Source organism: Nyctereutes procyonoides, unplaced genomic scaffold (assembly GCF_905146905.1).
Source record: "Nyctereutes procyonoides isolate TBG_1078 unplaced genomic scaffold, NYPRO_anot_genome, whole genome shotgun sequence".
Classification (NCBI taxonomy): Eukaryota; Metazoa; Chordata; class Mammalia; order Carnivora; family Canidae; genus Nyctereutes; species Nyctereutes procyonoides.
This window is the reverse complement of record NW_026575142.1, coordinates 1,759,854-1,783,673: the sequence shown is the minus strand read 5'-3', so window position 1 is coordinate 1,783,673 and position 23,820 is coordinate 1,759,854. Positions and strand designations below refer to the sequence as shown.

The 23,820-nt window shown below is 37.6% G+C and overlaps 1 protein-coding gene across 4 annotated transcripts in view; it reads right to left on the bottom strand.

The window, feature by feature from the left end:
• CALCRL (calcitonin receptor like receptor) overlaps positions 1–23,820 on the bottom strand; it is a 99,537-nt gene that overhangs the window by 29,370 nt on the left and 46,347 nt on the right. For 3 of the 4 annotated variants that reach the window (XM_055308495.1, XM_055308498.1, XM_055308496.1), the window contains 7 exons: positions 15,121–15,211; positions 14,856–14,944; positions 13,719–13,811; positions 11,320–11,455; positions 8,724–8,834; positions 8,518–8,630; positions 7,014–7,105 (listed from right to left, as the gene is read on the bottom strand). In XM_055308495.1, the coding sequence (XP_055164470.1) occupies positions 7,014–7,105; positions 8,518–8,630; positions 8,724–8,834; positions 11,320–11,455; positions 13,719–13,769 (503 nt within the window). In that variant the 5' untranslated portion in view covers positions 13,770–13,811; positions 14,856–14,944; positions 15,121–15,211. Of the gene's footprint in view, positions 1–7,013; positions 7,106–8,517; positions 8,631–8,723; positions 8,835–11,319; positions 11,456–13,718; positions 13,812–14,855; positions 14,945–15,120; positions 15,212–15,429; positions 15,474–23,820 lie in introns of those variants that run through there. The other variant, XM_055308497.1, reaches the window with a different exon arrangement.

Here is a 23,820-nt window from a genome sequence, read left to right as displayed (position 1 = left end):
AGAAATGAAAGAACTTGCTACACAAGTTCTTTGAATGACAGGGGTGGTATCTAAGACCAAAGGTGCCTCTCTAGAGAACATACTCTTAAGCACTCTCTGTGAGTCAGGATGTCTGGACATATAAAAAAGTATTTAGAACACTGTACCTTGGTCTTACTGGGAAGAGGGTTTTTCATGATTAACCTGAAGCCTGAGAATGTATAATAAGAAAAAATTATATAATAAGAAAAAAAATAATTTGTAGTTTTACTTCTTTTTGTTCAAATGCTCCATTTTTCAAAAGACAAAGTCAAATAAAATTACTACACCAAGCAGAAAGAACACAGATTGGGAGGAAGTCTGGATAACTTAGTTAACTACTTAGAACATAAGAAAAATCAGGTGTTGGACTAGGTGGGTGATCTCTTCACTGGTTGTGGTTTACAGTTTTTACCTGTTGAAATTTTTACCCATCATTTAACATTTATCTCAGTGAGGTTATCACTTTAGGAATCTTCTGATTCTATGAGTCAGAATGAGTCTTTCCTTCCTCTGTCTTCCCGTAGCTCTTTGTACCTCCACACTAGCTTTTTCTTTTTCCACTCTATATTACTATTAGATGGGGCTAATTAATGTTAGATGACAACTTAGTGCAGTCTCTGTGCCTACATGATGAATATGGTCCAATGATACCATTAGTACCTCTTTCTTACCATTTATTGAGAAATTGCTACATGCCAATTACTATGTAAATCTTCTTTGTCCAGTATTTTAAACAACATTATGACTCAAACTGAGGCTTATTAAAAAGTGGAATCAGGCTAAATCCAACTATTAATAAGTGGCAATGACAAAATTTGAATATATCCCACATTTTTAATTACTGTGTTTCACTATCCGTTAAAACTAACTTATGCCTGAAATCAGATATGCATTTCTCATGGTAACTCATCATTAAAGATTTTTTAAGTTCATTAGAGAATGAACAGTGAATTGTACTATCTGCATAAAGTTTAAGCAATGTAACTAATTGAAAACCTTAATTTTTCTTTAATGTGGAGGCAGGAACCAAATTCCACATATTGGCAAGGCATTCATTTGGTTTAACAAAATTTTGTGTGGCATGCTAGATATTATGTATAAGAGCATGGAAATTTTAGCAAATAATAGATATATAAATTCATTGTACACAGCGTTCTCAATTTTAAAAACTTGCTTTCTTTATGAAAAAAATAAGGCCTATTTATATTAGAATATGAGAACAACATTTGGGGCAACAAGAAATTTCTAGTTTCTCTTTTAAAATGAGGTATGTGGGGTGCCTGGGGGGCTCAGTCAGTTGAGTACCCAAGTGGGTGTTGGCTCAAGTCATAGTCTTGGGATCATGGGATTGAGCCCTACATAGGGTTCCACACTCAGCATGGATTCTGCTTGAGGTTCTTTCCTCCACCCTCTCCCTCTCCCTCTGCTCCTCTCTTAGCTCATGCTCTCTCTCTCTCTCTCTCTCTTAAAAAAATAAATAAAAATATTTAAAAAATAATAAAATTATGAAATAAAGTGAGGTATGGCTCTACAGATTGTATCTTTAAAACTAAAGTACTTAGCATATATACATATATATGCACACACACACACATAGTTATAGTATTTTTTAAAAAAATTTTTTCCATAGAGAAAATAAATTGATTCTAAAGTTTTAAACTTAAAGACTTCAAGTAAAAATTAAAATTACTTGTATTAGTTAAATAGTGTTTGCATTCTTAAGTAAAGTGCCTAAATACATGGGGACGCCTGGGGGGCTCAGCAGTTCAGGGTGGGACCCCAGGGTCCTGGGATCAAGTGTTACTCTGCCTGTGTCTCTGCCTCTCTTTATCTCTCATGAATAAATAAATAAATAATTTTCAAAAAGAAAAACCCTAAATACAGATATAAAAATATTGAACCAGATTTTCTTTAAATTATTAATCAACAGTACAGTTTTTCTGTATAATTTGCTTTTAGCTTATAAAATACTTTCACAAACACTAACTTCCCTGATATTGAACTTATGCATTTTTATTTTAAAAATATTAATTATTTCATTATAATCCTCTTTATTAAATTACTGCTCATTCAGAGATGTGGAAGTAGCATTATGGATCCTTAGGACTAGCTATGAACTAACCCAGTATAGGAATCCTCCATTTCAAAATTCCCACTAAATTGACTTCTAATTTCTGTCTTGCGTGACAGGCTGGCCAGTTGGTCAACTGGTGGTTCATTCTGGTTTGTTTAGCTATTGGTATTTTTTATTTTTTTTAATTAAGCCAAATTACTTTTATGTTACTATGTAAACTCTATTCCCAAGTACAGTCATTTGGATTCTTCGAGTCATCTAATGTGCCCCTAATATCTTGTCTTTTTCTGGCTTGGTACCTTGAGTCCCTGATCAGTAGACATTATTTTCTTCAATTGCTTCCCTGTCAATAAGCCAATTCTTACAACATCTGCTTTTCCTCTTACAAAATCAGTCCACAGTGGACAGAGTAAGTGACAGGTCTGAGTAGAGGTTTGGAATTGGATACTTTGCATTTATTGGTATATTCTGGCTCGTAGCATTGTTTTCACTTGGCAGTTTTCATCGTTTTCACTACTGCCTCACTTCACAGCAAGCATTTGCTCAATTAAATCATAGACTCTTTCATGAAGAAGCTTCGTTAATTTTACATTTGACTTTATGGAATTAGTGTAGGACTTTATTTACATACTTGCTAAATTCAAACTTATTTGGGACCATTCGACTTGGTATTTGAAAAGACAATTGTTCTCATTTTGACTACTGATTTTGGCATGTAATATACTCGCTATGCTTCCTAACTTTTTGTCATTCAGATATTAAATGTGCTTGAATATTTTGGCTTATTACATGGAAAATAAAAAGACATTATTTAATCTAAAGGGTCTCTGGGACGCCTGGGTGGCTCAGTGGTTGAGAGTCTGCCTTCGGCTCAGGTCGTGACCCCGAGGTTCTGGAATCGAGTCCCACATGGGGGTCCCTGCAGGGATCCTGCTTCTCCCTCTGCCTGTGTCTCTGCCTCTCTCTGTGTGTTTCTAATGAATAAAGGGTCTCAATTGTATTAGTTTCAAATCGATAGAGATAGGTGGTCTCCTTAATGGCAATTAAAACTGTACTCTGCATCCACTGTCACTAGTTGCAGTTTTAGAAATGCTGGATTAAGGAATTTGGGAAGATTTCACTGAGGAACTGATGCTTAGATCTGAAAGTTGAATACCTTTTTTTTAAAAAAAAATTATTTATTTATGATAGTCACAGAGAGAGAGAGAGGCAGAGACGCAGGCAGAGGGAGAAGCAGGCTCATGCACCGGGAGCCCGACGTGGGATTCGATCCCGAGTCTCCAGGATCGCGCCCTGGGCCAAAGGCAGGCACCAAACTGCTGTGCCACCCAGGGATCCCTGAAAGTTGAATACCTTTAAGTAGGCTAGGGTGGGAGGATAGGCAAGATATTCAATTAGAGGATACATTAATGATTTTGATTTTATATAAATTACAGTAGAAAGATTTTAAGATTTTTTAAAGCAAAGGATGAAAATATCCTATTGGTATTTGATCCAAAGCTTTGAAAATATTGTGGCTGCATTGTTTAGAATTAATGAAGGTGGTGAAAATGGATTTGCTGCAGCTAGATAAGACAAGGCTGGTGGTGCTGGCAGTAGAGGTGTAACTAAGCAGATAGATTGGAGGGCTGTTGCAAGGCTGACTCCACAGAGGATGAGGAAAAAGGACAGGGAAGAAAATTGACAAGATGCAACAGATTGCTGCTGGTGGTATTTTCTCAAAGCCTGGTCACTCTAAAAAAAAAAAAAAAACTGCATCGGCTTAGGAGGTACATATTATGAATTTCTTTCTTTCTTTTTTTTTTTTTTAAGATTTTATTTACTTATTCATGAGAGACCCAGAGAGAGAGACAGAGACACAGGCAGCAGGAGAAGCAGGCTCCATGCAGGAAGCCCGACATGGGACTCCATCCCCGGACCCCGGGGTCACGCCTTGAGCCGAAGGCAGACGCTCAACCCCTGAGCCACCTAGGCGTCCCATGAACTTATTTCAAATGTGTTTATTTTGAGATACTTTTGAGATGATGTATTTCAAGAACCATAAAAATATATGTACCATTTGACCAAGAAATCCCAAGTCCCTGGGAATGTAGCCTAGAAAAATAGTGCAAAATATGGGAAAGGTTGTATCTGAAAATGTCCATTGCAGTGTTTTTTATGAATAGGAAACATTGGAAGTAATGTTAGTGCTCAAAAATAGAGGAATAATTTAGCAAATTTTTGTCAGCTTACTAAATAGAATATTATTCAGCCAATTAAATGACTAAATAATAGTTTTTAAAACTCTTTAGGGACATGGAAAGAATTATATAATGCAAAATTATAAAAATAGTTAACATGCTTTGTACATAACAAAGCAGTAAAAGAAGTGAATATGAACTAAACTGCAAAAATATAAGAAATTGCTCAGTAGGGTATTAAAATTACAGGGTATTAAAATTATTTAAGTAACATGCTTAAATTGATTTTGAGTTTTAAAAAATATTGCAAATTTAAGGGGAAGTCTTATCTCTCATAATTATTTGTTTTTAATTAAGGAGTGAATTCTTTTTCCTGAGGCTAGAAATAGTTAAAACTTGCAAGTTTTTTCCCAAGATTTGTAAGACAGTCTTAAATAACTCGTATTATTTCTATTTTATACCTTTAGGATAGAGGCTGATCTCCTTGAGATTCAGTCATAGTTGTAAGAGTTTTCATGGTTAAAAAAAAGAAGCTTAGTTAATATTAGTTACGTTTAAATTAATTCTCTCAGTGTGTTTGTGCGGTATGGGACAGTGCCATAGATATGAAATTTTCATGAACTAAAAATCTGAGTTCTAGGAGTACTGCATAAATTTAATGGCAATTAATTGCATTATTTAGTTCTAAGAGCTGAGATAGTCATATGGATAGTTGGTATTTTTAAATTATAGAGACTCTGTCTTTGTGAACAAGAAAAGGAATTAACCATATCTTTGTGAGACTATTTAGTCATTTTAATATACTAAATGAGAATTTGAAATTATAATTTTGTTTTTAAAGTCACTAAATATTAATTTTCATTGCCATATTTCACCAATAAGTTTGTTAGCATCAGCAACATTTCTTCACTTTGTCCATTAACATAAAGTATATATTAGTATGGACCAGAGGACTCTTGAAAAATTATCATTTTGGGCACCTGGGTGGCTCAGTCGGGTAAGTGTCTGCCGTCAGCTCAGGTCATGATCCAGGATCCAGGGACCGAGCCCCACATCGGGCTCCCTGCTCTGTGGGGAGGCTGGTTCCCTCTGCCCCTCCTCCCATTCATGCTCTCTCTTGTGCTCACTCTCTCTCTCTCTCAAATAAATAAATAAATAAAATCTTTTTAAAGATTAAAAAAATAAAATTTATCATTTTGGAAAATGATTTATTTTCTACTTCTTAGAACAGATATATTTAATCTATTATATAATCATAAAAAAAGTTTTCCCAACTCTAAAGACAGTAGTCATTTACAAAATCATAAGTGAGGTAAGAATATATTTAAGAGTAAAGACATGAAGTTTTAATAAGCTATATGTAAGCAACTGATAGGACATAGCTCATTATGAAGGCATTGGCTGAGAACTGGCCATTTGTTTTAAGCAAGAACCTTTTGATAACTTGTTGCAAAATATAGTAAATTTAAATCTTTAAGAAATGTTTTCTGTATTTTAGGATAAAAATTATTTTCGATTAACGATACATTTTTACACAATTTACTAAAGAAAACATGTCAAATATAAAGATGTGCACAAATACCTAATTAGCTTTATTCAGAGTGGAGTTTTCTGAAATCAGTTCCTAGAGGTGCCTACATAATGTTATAAATCAAAAGTGCCATTAAAAAGTATCTATGTGGATTCCTCAAAATAACTGATCTTGAAGATTTTTTAAAAATTTTCCAAAAACAGCAATTCTGATGCAATCTCTAGATCCTGTGATTTTTGGAGCCATGAGATATGACAATAGTTGATGGGTTCATCTATTATTCGATATACTCTGAATATTTGATGGACGGTGGGCCAAGAGCTGCTGCTCTAGTTACAGGCATCTAACATCCAGCTGCCTGATGATTTCTGGGTTTGGATTATTGGGATGGGCTACTACTCTAGCTCGTTCTGAAGCTGCTAATGTCCCAAGACAATTGTTGAAGAAGAAAAGAAGAAGATCATGACAATGGTAATGAAGACACAATGAAATGCAGCTACTCACTCTGCACACTGCATTCTAGAATTATTGTTGATAAAAAATTATGAAAACCATATTAATGCATAAATTATTCTATGCATGGTTTGGAATTTACTTTCCTATCAATTTAAAAAAATTGCTTATTGATTGGTTAAATCAAGAAATTGGAGTTGATGCTTCCTTTCCTTCCAAAAAAAGGATGTAAATTTCAAGTAAAATTCAAAATATAAGCAAACTATATTAATGATGACCGCCTAAACAAGGAAAAGTAACCTAACCACACTATATTTAGATTATTAGATTTAATAATATATATAAAATCCTATTGCCATTATTCACACAAAACACCAGTTTCTGTACTATACCATGTATACTGACACTAAAATTGACCTAGAAGTTGAAATTTCAATTAAGAAGGCCTATAATGTTTGAGTTTCTAAAACAAATATATTTATATAATGATTTTGGCTCTCTTCTTACGACATGACTTCAGTCTTATGTGTCTACTAATTTTGTAAAGTTTGGCTTCAAATTTTCATCTACCTGTGCTCTATATATTTTACAAAGTCAAGATAAGATCAATGTATTTCACATTACTTCAATTTATTTTAAACATAAATCATCTATATTTCATATATATTATCAGCACATGACATAAACATGCGCATGGCACTGCATTCACCAGGGACAACTAGTAAATGAAAAAAAATATTTTACATGTACTTACTTGAAATAAAAGAATATGCCAAGCGAGATAAGCAGGGAAGCAATAGATAATCCATGTCCAATTATAGTCAAGTAGAACAAGTTCAGTGCAGTCTATAATTTGTGTGGACAAAAAAACAAGCTCATATCAATACTATAATCCTCCATGTGTATAAGCTTGAGTCAACAGAATAAATTATATTTTTAAAAATATGTGCTCTCATAGCCTTACCATTTCATTTAGCTTGTAGTAGATACTTGAACACATCTGGAATGAAGAGTGTCTATGCAAACTCATCAAGTGACATCAAAATTTATGAACTGTATATCCTTTTTATTTAAGCAATTAGAAGTCATATGATAGGAAGGAATATTTTTATTGATCTAGTTTGTCTAATATGTGAAACTAGCATTTTACGTTTTGAAGGATATTGACCGTTTTCACTCTATCACGTTGTGCACATTAAATCAAATGCTATGTAATTATTTTTGCATGTTTCCTTTAGAGAAGGCTTTCTTTCCTACTGAGTTTTTCTTTTTCCTCTGACAAATTTGAAACCCCAAGACGAATCTCGATATAGTAATTATAGGAGCCTCTGATCTGAACATACAAATCTGTTTTTTTGCATGGTTTTGACTTTTCCTCTTTTATTTTTTTTTTATTTTTCTGTATTCCATCTATTTGTAGCTTATTATTTTATCATATTTTTATAATTCTCTTTAAACCCTTCTCTGAATAAGCAAAGAGTATGTGATTTATAATTATAATGGTAGCTGACAGCCAATGCTTACTATATGCCTGTAGTTTTCTCAGGTTTTTCCTTGTATTCAGTCAATCCCTATGACAACCTAGAGGGTGGGTTTATTGTTATCTTCATTTTATACACAAGGGCGGGGAGGCAGAGGGCCTAGCTTGCCCCAGGTCACGTAGGTGGTAAAGAGCGGGAAGAGGAAGTCAGATTGCAGGACTTGACTTCAGTCATTGACCACCTGCCTCTGTAGTCCCCCAAGTGCAAATACATACAGGCACTTTCTATCCAATCTTAACTGTTGTGACAAATCGTGACTAACCTTGACTTGCCTGATGGGGCTAAAGGAAGGAATGTGAGTGAGAATAACCCCGCAGCCAGTCGATAGGCAGCCTTCTGTTGAGGGACAGATGGAGCTGTTCAAACCCTGTTGGGCTCACCTTGTTTGCCTGAGCACAACTCCTGAACTTAGTTCTCAAAATTCCAACACCAAGGAAGTGTTCCTTTTTCTCATACTTTTAAAGTATGTTTTCTTTGGGAAATTTGAAACTCCAATACCAACACATTGACTTTTAAATACACTATTACCTAACAGGATTGCTTCCTCCATGTCACGACAAAATGAATAATTATTCTCCATTGTTTTTCTCAAAGTATATCATGAAAAGGCTTTACAATAGAATGGAACACAAGGTAAATTTTCTCCAATCCTCCATCAGCAACTAACTTTTTAAACAGACAATGTAAATTACATTTTAGTTTGTACTTATTCCCTACCTTCACTTTCTCGTGTGTATTAACGTTACACTGGGTATAATTTGTCCATGTTCTGTTGCTTTCTGGATGTCTAAACCAGTTTCCATCTTGGTCACAGATCTTTGTGACTTTTTCTTTAAAATTAAAAAGGAAAGAAGACACAGTAATTTAGTCAACTTAGGTTTATGTAATATCCAGCAGATTTCTATGTAAATTTCTGCTTTTACCTGATGGATCGAAGTCCTGAAAGTAATCAGGGCAGTGCTGCATGGACTCGGTTCCAGCTGCAACATCATTCCAGCATAACCAACCATCCCATGTTCTGTTGCAGTAAATGCCTGAAGGGAAGAGTAAGAAAACAGCAATTACTAGTCCCTCTAGTTATACGTGAAGACAAAGTCTTACTAGTGGGTCAATACTGACATGAAATACAGACCACCGACTGAAAATGAAGACCTCATATAAAATCTATAGCTATTTAAATTTTTCCCCAAGTAATTATTGGAATAACTGCTAAATTAAATTTAGAAATACCTATAAAAGTATATTTAGAAGTTCAGCTTTAATTCCAGTTCTCAATGGTAGCTATTTATTCAATAAATCAAGTGGTCTTTGATAGTTGTCCTTAACCGGAAAGGTAGTAGTTACTTAGTGTTCCTCCACTTAAAATCTTTTAAAATATGGGAAATTGGAAAATGTTTTATCTTAGAAACTGTGTTCTTAGGGCAAGGTGTTAGTATTTTCTGGAAAAAAAAAAAAATAAACCACTCCAGTGTTTCCTATTTCATTACATTGGCCCTCACAGATATTTCAACCCCTCTACCAAATTCTAGCTCTTACTTCCTTTCCTTTCCTTCTCAAATGGAGTAGAGTGTTTAACATTCTTATGATTTCCGTTTACCAGACTGAAGAGAAGGAACCTCTTATGTGAAAAAAAAATATATATATATATGGTTTTTTTAAAGGAATAGAGAAGTAAAATGACCAGTGTTCCAATGTTAGAAGTCTATAATCAAATAATTTCCATCTTGTCAGACAAAGCACTCATAAATAGAAGCCCGATTGTTGTCTGAAATGTTTGTTATTTTTAACAGATTTGTGCCGCAATCTCAGAATCAACCTAACTTTCATGGGAGTAGGGGAAAAAAATTCTATTGGCCTGAAAGTATAAATCATTCTAATTAAAAAAAGAACTCAGACCATGTCAGTTTTTTCTCCTGTGATTTTCAGGCACTCATTTAAATAGTCTGCCCTCATACATTACTAAATAAAATGCATTTTGTGGACTATCAGAGAAAAATTCCTGATAGAAAATATTTCAAATAAGTCCTTATCACTGGTCCAAAAGATTCTATTTAGTTAATGACAACCCTGGCAGTATGATAGAGCGCAAGGCCCAGAAGTTTCCACACCGTGTGGTATGGCATTTGAGTGAGACAGCAGTAGGTATTCCATTAAGAGCTTCTGTGGTCAAAAGATTGGGGAAGCACAACATTAAAATAAAGACAGTCCTTTATTGGAAGACTTTCTAGAGTATTTAAAATCACAAAGTGTGGTATGAAGCTCCAACAGGAAGATTGATTATGCAGTGATTCTAAAATTATTTTATCACAAAATTATCTCCTAAAGATAGTTCTACTAATCAATATATCTACATGACCTGGAAGGAATTAATTCAATAATTTTAAACTTATAACACTTAGATTTTAATGGAATAAAGCAAGAAGCCAGATCAATTAATACAGAATTTGTACACAACTCATGTACTTGATAATTTAACCCCTATTGACAGCATCAGATAGTTTGTCATTGTCAGATACACTTCCAAGATATCTTTAACTGAATAAATTTCTCATGATAAAAATGTCTAGTTAGATATATCTAAATATTTCTCCAAAGTTAAGCAAATTACATTGTTCAGTTAGACTCTTCATTAAGAAGAATTGTTCCTTAAAATTCTAAATGTCGCCCAATGTGGGACACTTTTTTCCCTCACAAGCAAGTTCATTTTGTCAGTTACAAATATTAATAATGTCTTACTTTTAGCATTTCATTTATATAAGAAACATTATATATCATCAAGTATTTTTCCAAAAATTTTAAGATTTTTGTTTCCACCGATAATTTAGCAATATCCAAAGTCTTTACGCTTTGCTTTGTTTTGTTGTGAGTTTTGCATTTTATATTTTGAAGATATACCCTGTCTTTAGGGTTGCCAGATAAAATACAGGGCCTCTTTTTGTGTTTGATTTTTTATTTTGTTTTTGTTAAATCTGGCAACTCTGATTGTGCTAGTCATCTTTGTATTGTCAGAATCAAGGCAGATATCTGGCATTTAGCAGGCCCTCAGTAATGTTACAAAAATGTCTAAGGAATATCTTAATTGAAACAGAATAACTTAGGCTCATTAGCATTGCTAACAAATGTATTATGCAGAGCATGTGTTACAAAAAAAAATTGTAATTTTATTATGCAGACTCCCATCCAACAGCTTGTGGAAAAAAAAAAATACAGATTACATAAACTGAAGATCAACAGCCACTGATTTAATTCAAGACACACATTTGATATTTCAAATATCTTTGTACCATAGAAAAAGTTACTAAAAATATTCCTGTTACACCTTTTATTAGATTTTTTTAAAAGGAGCCTGATAAATTATGACATAAAATATTCATACATAATTAAGAATGTGCACATACAGGAAAGCTAACAACTAACCCATTTTTATTAATGGGCCTAAGAAACTCATAAATGATGTAATGCAGTAGTTTTCTTTTAAAAATATATCAAATGCATTTAAACTTAAATAGTCCTGTTTACCTTCTGTTTGTTGAATAGGGTCTTGCATAATTTTTTGGTAACATTCGTATTGAGCTGTCATGATTTTATTTCTAGTGTAGACACCCAACTGAATTAAGTCATCAATGTTCTCCTCGGATTCTGCTACGCCGAGAATCTAAGGGATAAGACACACAAACAAAACCTTCAGAATTGGGAGACGATCAGAGCACAGTGATGTGCTATGTGGTCGCTTGGCTCTGGGAGGAGAGTCCCTGATTTGGAGTGTTTTCCAGTTTCCATGGTTTAAATATCCCCACTGCATCTAATTTCAAGTGACCCCAAGCAGCTGCCAGGGCAGCCCTGGCAAGGACAGTCTATAAGGGGCTCCCCGACGCCTGTGGGAGCTGGCTGTAGGACGAGCCTTCTGGAATACACAAGAGCGATATGCAGGAGCCACCTCTACTTTTCTCACCTGCTCTGTGAACAGGAGCAAGACATTGAGCCCCCTGAGCTGCTGCTTTCTTGTCGTAAAGTGGGATAAAATTATATCGAGGTAACAGGAGGGAAGCATCGGACACATGGCAAATATTCAAAATCATTGCCATATTTATCATCATATTTTGATAAAATATTGAGAATATTCATTTATGCTGTTGGTAAAGAGACTTTTCATCGTACACACATCAGTAAATGTTTTGGACAAGGTATATATTTATGATATTCCAGTTCAGTAGCACTGTTTTAGGCCTCACTTCTGTTTTAATGTCTTCATGACTTTTCGTTCCTGTTCTGTACCATGAAGCCCCCATATTAATTTTTTTAAGATTTTTTTTTAAAGATTTTATTTATTTATGAGAGACCCAGAGAGAGAGGCAGAGACACAGGCAGAGGGAGAAGCAGGCTCCATGCAGGGAGCCCAACACGGGACTCGATCCTGGGACCCCGGGGTCACGCCCTGGGCCCAAGGCAGATGCTCAACTGCTGAGCCCCCCAGGTGCCCCATGAAGCCCCCTTATTCCTGATTCTTGTTCTCTAGCCTGAATCTGTAGGTAATACATTCTAAATAGTAATATTCCCTCAGTGTATGGCACCCTCATTTTCACTATCACCTGCCCACCATTTAACATTTACTCTAATTCTTTGATTAGTTTTAATCTCCTAATAAAGATTGATGCAGCAGCTGTGCTGCACGAGCAATAAATGTAAATTTACAGCATCAGGAAAATTAATATTTTTCTCCTGTTTTCAGGAAGTTTGTAGAATTGCATAAAACCAGTATCATTTTTCGTCCTAAAAACTCAGATTTGCATACTGTCTGAATGAATTCAAGAAAAAATGGTCACAATCCTTAAATTACAATAATCAGATTGGTAATCTGATACGGAATTATCTGCCGGCGAGCAGAGTTGGCAGGTGCAGCTCTTTGGCACACTCGGGGAGGAAGCGAGCTGAAGAAACAGGAGTCTTGCTTCTTGAATTCTCATCTATTTACCTAAGATAACATCTGAGCAGTGCAGCGTCTGGATTGCCCGAGACCAGAGAATGTTTTCAAATACAAATGCTGACAGGAATGTAGTCTTGCTTTTTACTCCTCTAGTTTTTCTATATTTTTCTTGAGTGTCTTTGTTTGAATCTTTTTATGGGGATCGCTTGAAAACACCACAGGAAAATTATTTGCTGGCACAGAATTAAGTGGGATTACACCTCTCGGTTCCTAATACATGTAATGAGATAAGAGGACAGTCCCTCTTTTAACGTGGGACAGAGAAAAATGTGAACAAAATATTTCTGTAAATAAAGTTCTAGGATTAAGGAATATGATCCCTCCACTAGAGCCGTGGCCTCACATTCCCTGCAGACGCGGGCAGGGGCGTGCAGGAGTGTGCACGCTCACGGACACACCTGCCCCAAACCCAGCATCAGTGCCTGTCAGAAAAAGATGCTTAATACATGTTGGAAAGAATGGATAAGGAAATTAATTTAAAAACAGTGCCTGGTTTCAATTAATATAGACTCATCTATTGGCAGAGTGAGAGAAACCCCAGCAGGTTGCAGCCTGCTTTTTAAACAGATTTAATGCAGAATCAACAGTCTATGTACCATGTACAACGAAACCACAGAGCATTTCATTTTTATTCCAGTCGCTCTGATAATTACCTTCCTCTGATGTCTTTGACATTTTATCATTGACCGTCCTCACTCTGACATCCCACCCCCACCGCCACTGCCGATAGTGCCTCCTATCGAATTAAAGCCTGGAAGTGTGCACTGCAAGAGAATAAAGTATTGCTTTGTTGATTAAAAATGTGCTTATATTTATGCATCGAATAACTGCATGTTATTCTGTTGTTCGTAACCCTTCTTAATATTGGAATATTGGCATAGTGGAAGTTAAAACCAATAACCGTAAATAGGGAGTTGCAGGAATTTATGCTTACCATAAAAAAAGGCAAGATTAACAGGAAATGCAGGAAACACTTTTTCTCCATCTTCGAAGCCAAAAAGAAATATGCTATATAACATAAAACAAACTGCAAATGAAACAAAACAATATATAATTAATATTTGTGAAATAGACACAGATGGTAGGTACTCCACGGTAAATTTTTTTGAACTATGCAACAGTTTTGCTTGAAGAATTTGATTAATAGTTTTCTGTATTTCAAATGTTAAGAACATTATGGCTTAAAGTATTAAAGAACCTAAAGACATTCCAGTCTTACAAACAGGAAAGCTTCTTACATATGAATTTCTAATTATAAAACATCTTACTTTCCTTGCCTTTACCAAAATTGGAATAAAATGATTAAAGTATCAAAATAAAGAGTGTCACAAACAGAACATAAGAGCAAAAATTTTGAAAACGTATTTTACTATAAAGCTCACCTTTATTTTCTATCAATATTAATCTCATTTTTAACTTTCTGATTCTTCAATAATTTATGGGGGAAAATTGTTCTCAGGCCAATTTCTTGAGAATCAACAACCATATGTCATAAAAATGGCCCTTATAACTTGACAGAAATTCATCATTTAATCAGGAAATAAAAGATTCCCCAAGTCATCTATGTTATTAAAATGAGGTTACAGGAAGTGGACAATACCACATTAAGTATTTCTGTTAAATATTTCTAACGGTAGATATAATTCTGAGCTCATGAAAAGGGCTCTAAAGCAATACCCCTAACTTCTTAATTCTTAGAGACAAACACTGGTGGGATTGCTTACTCCCTGTAAGGCCCATGAGCAGCCTACTTTGACAGTATTTTTATGAGATAGAAATTATCATGATATAGTCATAATGTAATATTAAACTGAATGTATAAGAAGTATTTTTCAAGGCAAGGGAGATTTTCAAAATCCAGTTAATAGATATTTGCCAGATAACAATGAACTTAGATTTAATTTTATTAAGAAACTGGTCATGATTCTTAATATACGGCCAATGTTCGAGTAAGAATTACAAAAACCGTTCCCACATATTATACTTATTATCTGTATTATCACATGCAATGAGAGCACACGAATTTCTAGAACAGAGTCTGTGTCATTGCTTGCCCTCACCAATGACTCACCTAGACACAGCTTTTCCTTTTAACTGTAGCAATCTTCACGATAATGTTTGTCTTCTATCAGTTATGCTGAGTTTTTATTATTAGTTGATCTTGAAAAAAAATAACCAAAACTTCAGGAGGCATTGTATTAATTTTAGATATTAAAAACATTTTGTAGCAGAAGGAAAACAGTGAATTAAAGTTTTTGCAATTTAATAATTAATGAGTTGATATTTTAGTTTTTATTACATTTTACTATGAGAAAATCTAATTTTCCATTACTTACATACACAATTGTCTCCAGACTCAAATCACATTTTCCCTCGAATCATATTGGACATTGTCTTGAAGAATTTCTTAAATCCAAGGGTCATGACCTAAAATAATTGATTGATGTAATAATTTAATGTCATTTCAATGAGCCAACAAAATTTCCATGATTTCCATGAAAATTAAGATTTTCAAAGAAAATACCGCTATTATTATTAAAGTATTTTTATTAAGCTATTCCAATTTTTAAAAATCTCTTTGGCTTATAATATATTTGGGGTTTTTTACAAATATTTGTTGTTTTCCATTATATGGAGAAACTTACATTAATTTCCATTCATCTGCGATGGTTAAGATAGTGAAAATTTGAATTACACTACAGCTTTCCTTTGAATGACTTTCTTTAATGACTCCTTGGAATGTGTTATCCATTTCCCTTGCCGGTATGGTCTCTGGAAGCCAGAAATGACATCTGATTGATCCATGTATCTTTGGGGACTGGCAGTTAATTTACATTTGCTGTGTAAATGCATGAGGAAATGAATGAAAAAACTAAACCAATATGCTGCTTTAGGATTTTAAATTTACACTCAAGAAAAATAAGCATAACTATTAAAACTGCCATTTCTTCTATTGGAAGGCTCTTGATAGTTTTGAAATCTGTACTGACAATGGAAATCGGGAAATCAAGTTCTCATATCAGCATTTTTACTTTCTTAAAAAATAATGTCCTGAAAACTAGGTTTTTTAAGTTCTGTGGCTGTTTGGATATTGAATAAACAGTAGTTTACTGACATTCGAAGTCTTTATAAACGTTAAACCAAACTTAAAGCACTGGTAGTTCCCATTTCTGTGTGCTCACTATATGGAATCCAGAAGTCTACGAATAAGAATGAAAAGAAATATCATTCTATTTGGAAATCAAGTTTTTTTTTTTTAATGAAATAATGCTTTGACGATTTACACGAGTCGGAATTAAATTAACTATACTATATGCCTGGCACAAAAATTGGAGGGAAAAGTGCTTCACAAACACACTTGGGGTTTTGCCCAAACCCGATGTATTTGAAAAACATTCACCCGACACCAGCAGCTCTTTATGTTGCTTATCCAAAAGGCTTCAGAATCAGATGTCCAAAAAGTATGTCAGTGAGGCACCTCTTCGCGTTTACTAGATTATCCTGGCACCAACAATTTAAGAAGACTTCATTCATTTCAGACATTATTTACCAATGCAAACAATTCCGCTTTCATAGCCTTCTTCGTCACCCGATTCCGTAGTGACCTGGGAAGCATGTTATTAGTGACAGGGTCGTTTCCGGTGGTGTAGACTCGTAGAACTCCTCACCCAGGACCTGCTCCATGGCCCCTGGTCCTGTCAGGTGCAGCAGCACGTCTGGGTGGCAGTCTTTCCAACCCAGAGGGGCCTGTACTCTCCACGTGGCCTAACACTTCAGCCTCTGCACGGCAAAGGGTCTGTGGCCTTTCCTTGCCAGCAGACCGTGGTGAGTGGTGGTTAAGGAGCCATCGCCACTCTCATGGCAAGTTCTCGAGGTCGGTAACCAAGGCCCGTGCTGGGCATGTGGGTAACACCCCTGAGGATGGACCCGAAGGTCAGGTGGGGCCGAGGCTCCTGGCGGTGGATGCGAGGGCATGAAGGTCACCAGAGTATGTTGGGTTGTGCTCCTCAGCTTGCCTTCCTGGTTCTCTGCATGCTTCTAGTACGTTCACTGAGCAAGTCCTTCTCTCTTCCATGTTTGGCTTTTTCCAAATTTATCTTTGCTAAGATACGTTTGATGGTAACTGACCGAAGCTCTTCAGCAAATCATTGCAAATCTCAGGTCTTGTTAAATCCTCTACTGACAGCTGAGCTGCTGTGGCCTTGTGCGTACTGTGGTCCCAGTCAGCTCTACCGAGAGGTGAGGTACGCAACCAAGGGTCAAGAAAAATGACCAGATCCGCCAGTGGGCCTTTCCAAGTGTCCTCAGATTTGTTTAGGAGGAAAAGGACTTATCCAAAACCAAGAAAGCTCTCATTTAAACTCTTAAGTGAATGTGTGATCACAGCATCCTAATAGTAGGTACGGGCACTTTCTCTAACTGCCAACCTCACGGGTCCTATCAGCTCTGTTTTATTTTCACTTCTCAAAACCAAACAAACTGGAAGCTTTGGTTCTATAATGAGAAGCAAAATAATTTTCTTTACTATACACGTGGAATAAAAAAGTAGCTTATTTCCAAAGAGTGTTCATTCTTCTTGTCCAAAGAATCGCCAACATAAAGTAAAAATGACTTATTTCATCACAGTAAGAACTTTGAAGAATGTCGTAAAACCTCAAAGAACTTTTGAAATATAGTTTCCTAGTTACTCAGGACTTTTATGTGATCTCATTCGGGTTTCATTTCCTAAAATTACCATTGATCTGTACCACAAGACATTTTCATGGGCCTACATTTCCAAGTCCAAAACTTTGATTTATTTATTTTTTAAGATTTTATTTATTTATTCGTGAGAGACCCAGAAGGAAGCAGAGACGCAGGCAGAGGGAGAAGCAGGCTCCATGCGGGGAGCCCGATGTGGGACTGGATCCCAGGGCCCCGGGGTCACGCCCTGAGCCAAAGGCAGACGCTCCACCGCTGAGCCCCCCAGGCGTCCCTCAAGTCTAAAACTTTTAACCAATCTTTTCTTGCTTACTTCAGTGTAAAATCAGGTTTTATTCTACATAAGAAAGTTTTATTTATTTATTTTTATTTATTTATTTATTTATGATAGTCACAGAGAGAGAGAGAGAGAGAGAGAGAGAGAGGCAGAGACACAGGCAGAGGGAGAAGCAGGCTCCATGCACCGGGAGCCCGACGTGGGATTCGATCCCGGGTCTCCAGGATAGCGCCCTGGGCCAAAGGCAGGCGCCAAACCACTGCGCCACCCAGGGATCCCTACATAATAAAGTTTTAAATCAGGGTGACTTAATCAATACTAAGTTATCAGGACACAAAAGCCTAAATCCTGTAAATGCATAGCAGTGCCTTGCAAACCTGCTTTTCATTTTCTCAAAATCGTATCATTCTTAAATAGGCTTTTCATCAATGTGTTTTTCTCTTACCAATTATTATGTTTAGCTGAGTTGCCGAACCCGGATACTAAAAGGATATGTTCACTTCCAAGGTTAATTTTTTTATTGATTTATGATAGTCACAGAGAGAGAGAGAGAGAGAGAGGCAGAGACATAGGCAGAGGGAGAAGCGGGCTCCATGCACCGAGAGCCCGACGTGGGATTCGATCCCGGGTCTCCAGGATAGCGCCCTGGGCCAAAGGCAGGCGCCAAACCGCTGCGCCACCCAGGGAAGGTTAAGAAAAAAAATCCAACTTTTTAACTTCCATTCCTCCATTTCCAGAATATCTTGGATTTCTATGCCCCCCACGCCATGCCCTCTCCTTCTATCCATCCCGTCACTGGAAGGTGGGCGAGCAGAGGCATTTCCCGCACAGCCCTCGTTTACCATCAAGTGTCCTCAGCCTCGCGTGGGCACAGGGATGGGTCTCCTATTAGCCCACGCCTTTCCCTTAGGGCACATTCACTGGCGACATTTCTCAATCAAAATGGGGAATGGGCCGCCCCCCCAAGCCCAGGGCCCCGCGTGGATGGCAGATGGAAGCTCCTTTGGCCGAAGAAGGTGCCACTAACTCACCATATCCAAGTACCAGATCCTGGTTACCTTTTATTTTCCCTTCAGTGCTTATTTTTTTGGCAAAACCTGTCTTTCTGCTGGAATTATTTTAGCAAATTACTGTCTTTACTTCCAATAAAATCTTTAAGAAATAAATGCCAGTATAAGGTTTTAACTCCCCACCCCCATCTCGGTCTGGAATGTCCTTAACACTTTCAATCCATGAAGCAGTAAGAAAACTCAAAGACGAGGACTTCTTCCTAAGCATCTGATACTCACGTAAGAGACTCAAAGAGAAAGGCTTTAAAAACAAAACAAAACAACAAAACAAAACAAAACAAAACAAAAACCAATATCCCTTGTGGCTTCTGTGATTTTTTAGACGATTGAATGAATGGGAACCACCAAGTCGCTGATGTAGCATAAACCACTGTTCCTCAAACTGTGGATTCTCGCCTCACCTGCATCAGAATCACTCCCGGAACCTGCTGGATGCGTGAGAATGTCAAGGCCGCACCACAGACCCTCTGAATCAGAACCTTTGGGAGAACTGGGACTCTGCATTTTTGGTGAGACTTCAAGGAAATCCAGGCCTTTTAAATTTTGGGAAGCACAACGTAAATACAGCAGCCTCCTTGGACCGTGCTGAATCCTGGACCCGCTCACACGCCTCTGGCTCTTGGTCCTGCCAGACTAGGCTATTCTATTTTTTTTTTTTTTTTTAAGATTGGTTGATTGAGGGGATCGCTGGGTGGCTCAGCGGTTGAGCGCCTGCCTTCGGCCCAGGTTGTGATCCTGGAGACCTGGGATCGAGTCCCACATCTGGCTCCCTGCATGGAGCCTGCTTCTCCCTCTGCCTGGGTCTCTGCCTCTTTCTCTCTCTTTCTCTCTGTGTCTCTCATGAATAAGTAAATAAAATCTTAAAAAAAAAAAATTGGTTGATTGATTTGAGGGAGGGGAGGGAGAAGGAGAATCATCAAGCACACTCTCCACTGAGTGCAGAGCCTGACCCAGGGCCGGATCCCAGGACCCCAAGGCCATGACCTGAGCTGAAATCAGGAGTGGATCACTTGGTGGATGGAGCCACCCAGCTGCACCCCTGCAAGACTGTTTTAAAAGTAACTACGAAGGAGACTGGCGGGCTCAGTCTGAGGAGCATGTGACTTTTGATCTTGAAGTCGGGAGTCTGAGCCCCACATTGGAGGTAGACCTTACTCAAAAAATCTATCAGGTCTAAATCCAGCAAAACGGCCTGCCATGACCCCCTGCACAATGCACGTCACAGAGCTGCCAAAGTACTCAGATAACTATTTTTCCAACATAGCCTGTAATATTGTGATTCCTTTTTGTGTGTGTCTGTTTATGCCACTAGATGGAGAGCACAGTCAGAGTAGGACATGCATTTGCTCCGTCCCTGTAGCTCCAAACCCTAGGCGTCCCGAGAAGGTCCACATGGGGTGTTTTGAAAGGATTACGTACAATACGAAGGTAATCGAGTTGAAGAAGCTGGAGTTTGGGGTGCTCCTGGCCCCAGGAAGCACACATTTTCTGACACCTTAAGAAAAAGTCATTGACTGGATTCAGTGTGTCTTGATGGGGCCTTGGGATAAGCGTGTTTTCAGGTTGCGAAGTGACCCCGGTATGCAGCTCGCGTTGAGAACCGGTGGTACCGCTAGGAGAATCCCGAGGGAACCAGAATCATAAGCTTCCAGGTATTTCCATTCCCTAATCCCCGGAATGTGTTGTTGTAAGGGTGTGGGCCTTATAATAGTAAGAGTGTCTAGGTCACCACAAGGTGTCCTGGTGGGCTGGACTCCTCCTCTGAGGCCTTCCGAGGGGAAGCGTAAGGTCGAGTAGTCAGCCACAGACACGCAACAGAAGAGGAAATGAGAGATGTGGCCCCGTTGGCGGCTTTGCCAGGGAGCCCACGTGCAAGGACCTGAAGGAGCCTGGAGGAGTGGCCCCCAGATGAACAGCCAGCCAAGAACCAGAGACCCTGCTCTATGACCTCAAGGACCTCATGTGCCAACAGCCTGAATGCATCGGGAGCTACAGTCTCTCCCAGAGCCTCCACAAGACAGTTCTTTGATTTTTCCCTTGTAAGACTTGAACTGGAGACACTGGCCGTGCCCCCGGGGCTCCTGACCTCTGTGACACGGGGAAGGAGTGCTGTTTGAAGCTACCAAACGCCCGGCGGTCCTCTACAGCCATAACAGGACCGTGACTGCAGGTCTCCATCTGATCAAAAATCACATTTTCCCATCAAATGTTAAGGGGTGACTTTCTGCTTCACCGCTGGCCGGTCATCATTCCCCCAAAACTGGGCAACACATGCCCCATGGTGCAAGGCCCTCGCCTCAGCTGTAGAATTGCTTCTATCTGTTCCTGAATTGTTAGCTGTTTTTAAGAAACTCATTTCAGCTCTTTCCTGCATGGCGCACCCAACGAGAAAATGAGGACTTAACCTTGGGCTTCCTTCTTTGCACTGCAGACTTATTAAAAGAGGCGTGCTGGCATCACAGGGGCAGGGCTTCAGCCTCCAGTCCTCATGCCACCTGGACTCACTACGCCTGTTTTCCGAAGGACAAGGAGGATCCAGACAGTGGCTTGGTCAGTGTTGCCTAGGATTTTTATCCTAACCCATGTCGTCGGGTTGTTCCAAGCGCTGAATTAGGTGATAGATGTAAAGAACTTCTAATAAGCACCCAGTAAGCACTAGCTGCTGCTCGTCTCGTTATTACGCTGTAATATTAATTAGTCATGGCAATGTCAACCTCGATGGAATAAACCCGAGAATTCCAGCAAACATCTTAGTGACTTGGCCAAGGGCAACCAGATGCTTAGGGCTTAACCCCCAACCTAAGAACTCAGACTCTCCAGCTCTACATCTGAAGCCCTACAGCCCAACTGTACTGATGGAGAGAATTGAGCCATTTTTTTTAGATAGTTAAGGCTAAAAAAAAAGTGCTGTAGGATACATCTCTGTCTTTGCTTACTCAGTTATTTTGCCAAAGCATCCAATTTTCACATTTCATTTCACCAAAGCATGCAATTTTCACATTTCATTTCACTTTCGTTTATCAGGCACATTTACATTTCTTTCTCCTGCAATTCCCCCTTTTGATTCATTTTCTTAGGGAAGTTGGGATATTTTTACTCCTTTTTTAAACTTACATTAGTAAACAGCTTCACAACCCAGACTTGCTATTGTGGTAAAGTACCAAGATTAAAAACCACATGAGGAAAAAAAAAAAAAAAAAAAACCACATGAGTTTTAATTTAAGAAATACTTCTAGAAATTCAATTACTCATCATACCCTATTTATTGAGCATCTACTTTCACCGAGTTGTGTCAGGAGATGTAAGTGAATGTTAGGATTCCTCAACAAAAATATTTATCATTTTGGAGAACAGTAATGAGTTCATTACTTTTAGACAGAGTCCATACTACTAAGTCCATAAGGTTCTAAAGAGGGGAGATTTCACCAACATTTGAGACAGGTACTTAGTCCTGGTGTTCAGTCAATATGTTGCCATTCAATGAGCTTGAGCAAGGTACATACCTTCCCGGGTACCTCATCAGTAAAATGAAAGAGTAGGATAAGATCATTTGAACCCTGAGTAAGGATTCAAAATTTATGTAAAAGACAGGAGGAATAGTTTTGTTTAAGCTTAATCCGTTTTCCAGATCAAAATATCCTGGAAACCAACCCATTTCTGATACTGTATCTTCTGGCTCAGGAAGACGTTCCCTAGGGCTCCTCCTACTAATGGCCCAGAGGAATTTGCATTAGAATCTAAGGCAGTGGAACCAAGACCCATGATTTTTTCCTTTGCTGCATAAGAATTCAGGGAAAAGGTACTTCAGGCCAAAAGACATCATATCCTGATTTCACTTCTTCATATGCTGCGTCTTTCTAGAGCTATTCTTACTTTTGAAAGGCCATTTGGGGCAAGTCTAGTTTTCTCTTCTCCACTGCAGAAAACTAAAATTAGAGCAGCCAACATACTTCTTCATAAAGCCCCCCGCCCCCTCCAGACTTCTTCAGAATGGGATCTGATTAGTTCATTTAAGCTAAGCTACACTTATTGTCATCAACATATTATAACAGCCTACATGCTCCTGGGACTAGAAGCCAACAATTTATGAATCTTAGATACATTGGGTTTTTATCTCTTTTGCATTTTAAAGGAAATGACATGGGCTAAAAAAGAATTTTAATTATATAGCTCCAGAAATCACAGGGCATTTTAGGGAATGATCCACAATGCATAAACTCAACAAGGTAATCAATGAAATGGCAAGGAAGATGATTACATTTAGTTCATCAGAATCTTATGAATGACCTCATATATAAAAGCACATCTAATAGCCAATTTTAAAAAGCCAATAAAAACCTCCAGAAACTGTTTTACTTTTGAAGAGACGTCTGAGCTCAACAACAACTATTAAATTCCACATGCTAAGAAAATACATATTATAGATATTGTCCTACTAACCAATGACACAGCTTTCCCTCTTCAAGGGAGACGGTAAAATAAAGTAACATCCAACTAATATTTAATAATTAGCCTAATAGAAGGGCAACTGTGATAGGTGGACGCAGGAGTTCTACTGGCTACAAATTCTGATTTGAAAACCCAACTCAGCCTCCCACTTTCAAGTTAACTTCTGTAAGACTAGTTCTCTCATTTGCAAAGTAGCCCCGACACCAGAAGGCTATTGTGAAGATGAAATGAGATAATGTCCATAGACATTTTAGAATTCAGTAAAGTCAGCTATTGTTTTTATTGTTATTGTTATATCACATTAAAATTTTTAGAAGTGTAGCTAAGCTTATATACTTTTTTTAAGTTATTTGCCACAATTTCTACAGCATTGTAAGTGAGAATTTATCCTATATTTCAAGGTAAGTGAAAAACACCCTATATTCCAAGGGGTTGGTCATATGCATTGTCAGTTTATCATCTGCTTTAGAAAAAAATGTTTGTTTTTAATTCTGTCATTGAAGTTATGAAAATATCAAATAAAGTGAATGGTAACAAGC